At 35.8% G+C, this 5,412-nt stretch overlaps 1 protein-coding gene across 4 annotated transcripts in view; it reads left to right on the top strand.

The window, feature by feature from the left end:
• CTNNA3 (catenin alpha 3) overlaps nucleotides 1-5,412 on the top strand; it is a 1,725,675-nt gene that overhangs the window by 1,118,297 nt on the left and 601,966 nt on the right. For all 4 annotated transcript variants that reach the window (XM_082424660.1, XM_082424659.1, XM_082424661.1 and 1 more), the window contains one exon: nucleotides 4,308-4,400. In XM_082424660.1, the coding sequence (XP_082280786.1) occupies nucleotides 4,308-4,400 (93 nt within the window). The remainder of the gene's footprint in view (nucleotides 1-4,307; nucleotides 4,401-5,412) is intronic.

A 5,412-nucleotide genomic window follows, 5' to 3' on the forward strand; every position in this document is an offset into this window, starting at 1 on the left:
CCTTGGATAGTTTGAGTATGTTTCTTCTCTCTGACTTTGTTTTCCTATTTATACAATAGAGGATTAGAGAATGAGGTCAGAGGTCACAAATTGGTGAACTATGAACTAAAGTAAGTCAACAGACTGTTAGCTTGGTTAAGGAAGTGAGTTTTTCCTTGTATTTCAACTTGTTTTAATGAGGCCTAATGCCTTTAGGCAGGGCATACACACTCATGTTTGCCTGGGGCACCACCATGCACCCTAACCACTGTTACATCTAGACTCTGTTTGTATTCCCTGCATGAGTCCTGTAAACATTTGAATTTGTGGCTCTTTGATTAGACATTTTGTCAAATTTCTTTAGACTCCTAAAGTTTTAATTGTATAAAACCTCTTGAGAGAGTGAATGTTCTTTCCCACCCCCCATTAATAGAAGGGAGATGAGCTGGAAGGAAATTGATACATGGTCAGGGCTACCTGGTATCAGGCTATCTTCACAAACTATCTCATTTAATCCTCAAAATACTCCAGTGAGATTGATACTATTGTACCCATGTTATAGGTGACAGAATGATCTCAGAGATGTTAACATTTTGCCCATGGTCAGAAATTTTATTAATTGTGGGAATTGAGTTAAAACCCAGATCTATTTGTCTCCAAAACCTCTCTGTGAACAGTTTTCCTTAGTGGGCAAAAATCTTTCACAAGGATCTCTTGAATAATGAAACTTTACACAGACTTTTGAAGCACTGTCAAAGTTAGATATATAAAAGCTGTCAGATGTCCAAATATCTCAAACTGTTTTTTAAAATATTTTGTTTGCATGCTGTTTTCTTTGACCAATAGGGAGTTGCCTTCATGCCATGCTTGGGAACATACCTGACTGCCTAAAGAGCCACACAGAACTTAGGAATATTGTTAGAAAAAATTTGGCTTTCATTTACACATTCATGTGACTTAGAAAATATGTCACAAATCACTCAAATTAGAAATGTAAAGCGATTTTTATCACATAACTTTGTCTGTTTGGTCACAGAATACTAGCTATCCTATAAATTCAATTTGTTTGTATAAAATATCACTAAAACTCCACATGCCTTAATAATCGGGAAATAGTACTTGATTATCTAGAAAGTTTGCCTGACATAGAACAGTTCTGGTAAGGAGAAGTTTGGGTATGTCTGAATAAAGGAAGACAGAAAGAGTGTTAATATAATCATTAATTGAGTAGAAAACTTTGAGGTGTGTTGTATTTTCAATTGAGAGTTTTGTAAGACTTAAGTCTGCTAATATAAATAGAAACTTTGTGTTTAGGATGATTTTTATGTTAACATTAGTCACTGAATTGGCTACAATAAACATGGAGACCAGAAAATGTCCAGAAGAAGAATGTGTTTTTAAAAGGGAAAAAAGGTAAAGATGAAATATTAAAAATAAATAAAGTAAAAGAGTGTCCCCACCCTTCCTCCTGGTGACCTCTAAGTCTGTGAGTCTGTTTTGTAAATAAGTTCACTTGTATCATTTTTTTTAGATTCCGCATATAAGCAATATCGTATGATATTTGTCTTTCTCTGTCTGACTTCACTTAGTATGATAATCTCCAGGTCCATCCATATTGCTGCAAATGACATTATTTCATTCTTTTTAATGGCTGAGTAATATTCCATTGTGTATATCTACCACATCTTCTTTATCCATTCCTCTGTTGATGGACATTTAAGTTGCTTCCATGTCTTGGCTGTTATAAATAGCACTGCAGTGAACATTGGGTGCATGTATGCTTTCAGATTATGGTTTTCTCTGGATATATGCCCAGGAGTGGGATTGCTGGATCATATAGTAGCTCTATTTTTAGTTTCTTAAGGGACCTCCATACTGTTCTCCATAGTGGCTGTATCAATTTACATTCCCACCAACAGTGAAGGAGAGTTCCCTTTTCTTAACACCCTCTCCAGCATTTATTGTTTGTAGATTTTTTGATGATGGCCATTCTGACTGTTGTGAGGTGATATCTCGTTGTAGTTTTGATTTGCATTTCTGTAATAATTAGTGATGTTGAGCATCTTTTCATGTGCCTCTTGGCCATCTGTATGTCTGTTTCTTTGGAGAAATGTCTATTTAGGTCGTCTGCCCATTTTTTTGATTGGGTTGTTTGGGATAGATTGGGAGTTTGGGATTGACATGTACACACTACTATATTTAAAATAGATAACCAACAAGGACCTACTGTATAGCACAGGGAGTTCTGCTCAATATCCTGTAATAACCTAAATGGGAAAAGAATTTGGAAAAGAATAGATACATATGTAACTGAATCCTTTTTCTGTACAGCTGAAACTAACACAACATTGTTAATCAGCTGTGCTCCTATATAAAATAACTTTTTTAAAAAAAAGGGTGCCTATATAGAGTACCTTTCTGTAATTTTAAACTTTGGATTAACCAACATTCATCTGATTTGACCAAAAGATTGAGGCAATAATTTAAAATTTTTACTTAAAACAAAGAGTGCTCAAATTTACAGATAGCTACTTTCTGCAAGTGCAGTGCATATTATTATGAGACATATTAAAGCAGTTAGACTGCTAAAATTTACTTTCTGTGAGTGGGGCTTTGGGAGTGGGGGAGAGGGGCAAAGAAACTGCTGCCCTTTTCAAATAATTCACAAATGTGCTAATTATGTGTCAGGTATGAAAGTTGAGGCATTGTGACCTTCAAGCCAACAAAAGACCTTTTCAAGTAAGCCATTTCCATGTATATTAATAAAGTGAACAATGCCGTTCCCCAGTTAAATAATGTATGGCTGCTATTTCATTATATGTAAATGCAAACCATGGAGTTGTTTCACTGTTGACATATTTAAAGTAATGCTATAAAAAAAGCAAAGGCTGCAAATCCATGTAAGTAACAGTTTGTGGTACTCTACAAATAGTCATCCAAGGATATGTTTGTTGTTCGCTTCCACTGCATGCAGTTTAAGTGCGGTTTCTCTGCAACTGAATGCATTTTGGATTTGATCAGTAAAGCTTGCCATGTGCTAAAGTATATAATAGCTAACAGAGATATTAGGAAAAAGATTGCTAGAAAAGCAATCTCTTTGCAGTGATGAAGACAAGGACGTATTTTGTAGATCAGAGAAAATATTGCCTCTGCACATGAACACTCACCTGTTAGCAAGGGGAATGTTGAATAAGAGTGAGGTTCAAAGGAAAAGAAAGGAATTCCATGATATTTCTCATGACTCATTCATGGTATAAAGAAATTATTTGTAAACGTTGGACTTAGGTAATGGACGTGAATGTAGTTATTTAAAAGGGCACCCATTTCCCTGGAAAAGAGTGTGACTTTCAAAAGCAATAATGCATAAAAGAATATGGGTATTACTAAGGGCTTGAATCAAATTGACTGCTCTAATGTCAAATAGTGCCTACGAAGTTGTAGTAGAAAATCAAGAACAGGAAGAAGAATTCAATTATCTTGTATTTGTCCAGCTTTGCAGCATATTTGATGCTGAATAAAACATGAATAAAGATACAGTCATGCTTAATGCAACTTAAGTATGCATAATAGACCTCTGGGAAATAATAAACCAATTACAAACTTAAAATACACCACAATCATATGAGATTCCAAGAATCTATCGGCATTCAATCCATAGGTAAACTTTTTTTTCAGTCCCTTAGGAAACCATAATAGTTAGCATCTTATTATGGGTTAGGTGTTGATACCAAGAGACTGTACAGGGTTTACGAATTCACTCACCAGTCTTCCTTTCGGCTTTAAATGATTTTCCATGGCCCTTTGTTGTTATTTATTATTTTTTTAATTTATTTTTTAAAAATTATTTATTCATTTATTTATTTATTTATGGCTGTGTTGGGTCTTCGTTTCTGTGCGAGGGCTTTCTCTAGTCGCGGCAAGTGGGGGCCACTCTTCATCGCTGTGCGTGGGCCTCTCACTATCGCGGCCTCTCTTGTTGCGGAGCACAGGCTCCAGACGCGCAGGCTCAGTAATTGTGGCTCACGGGCCCAGCCGCTCCGTGGCATGTGGGATCTTCCCAGACCAGGGCTCGAACCCCTGTCCCCTGCATTAGCAGGCAGATTCTCAACCATTGCGCCACCAGGGAAGCCCTTTGTTGTTATTCAATATCAACAGATTCTCTGAATGCTTCCATAAAGCAGATACCAGTGACATTTATGAAAATGCTGTTGTTTGTCATTGAGATTTTCAGTGAACATGTACATACTCTTACTTGTCTAGGATGACAAATGTTTCTGCATTTCCTTCATAATCTGAGATAATTTCCGTTGTTTTATATTGTATTTAAGGTGGCAAATCTTGCTTGTTCCATGTCAACAAATGAAGATGGAATTAAGATTGTCAAAGTTGCAGCCAATCACCTGGAAACCTTGTGTCCACAGGTATGATAACTAACTTACCGTCTCTTTCATTAAACTAGCTATAAAAAGTTATATGTAATGCTTCAGACTTTCATACATATGGAAATATTTTAAAATATATGTTTTAAACACAGAAAATGACTCATCCTAAGGTCATACTTTATTGTTTGCTAAGCACCTCATTCTTTATTTAACACCTGGTTCTTGTAACATATCCTGAGAGACCATATTAGAATTTTGTGAAAGGTATAGTTTGAAATCAAAGCAGTGTTTTGTCTAACAGATCTGATTTATTTTTAGTCTTATTTATTTTGAAACCTCAAATTGTATGACATTAATGGTTTTTTCCCTCTTTTATCAAAAGAAGGCATGAGTTTGAAAAAAAGCCAAGAAATATTGTCTTGTCTGCAATTCAGGAGTTTTTTAAAATCTGAAGAGCAACACATTCTTTAGGGAATTATTTTTAGATGACGGATTGTCTTGAAACCATGAATCAGGATACACATAAGGTCAATCTTAAACACCTTCCTTGTCTTAGAATAAGCAATAAATAGTATGGATAATTACTTCATAATAAAAACCACAAATGTTGTAAGGATGTGAAATATAATAATGATTAGAAACTTCAAGTCTCTGGACATCTGCTTAGATTCTAATTTTACTAAAAGTGGAGTGTGTGTTAAATTCTTGATTTGCCTTGCTGGTGATTTCATCTCTAAGAATATTGAGGAAACAGTAAGGGAGAGTGCTTCCTTAGACTTAATGTTGATTAACAAGTGAACACTGGCTGAAGAAATGCAGCCTGAGGACCTGCCCCTGAGATCTCGTAACTGATGGCAGTTTTCTGTGAGGTTCCACAGGGAACAGAACCCTGCAGTGAGGTCTCTAAAGTGGCTGAATCACTTACACTCACTCCCCTCAAGAGTCTGAATTCTCATTTCTCCACATGGCGGATAACACTTGAGGCTGTCATTTTTGAAATGTCCTTTGAATCCAAATAGTAGTCAATGTATCTCATTGGTTTCAATTTATA

The sequence above is a fragment of the Balaenoptera physalus genome (assembly GCF_965194825.1).
Source record: "Balaenoptera physalus genome assembly, chromosome: 14".
Classification (NCBI taxonomy): Eukaryota; Metazoa; Chordata; class Mammalia; order Artiodactyla; family Balaenopteridae; genus Balaenoptera; species Balaenoptera physalus.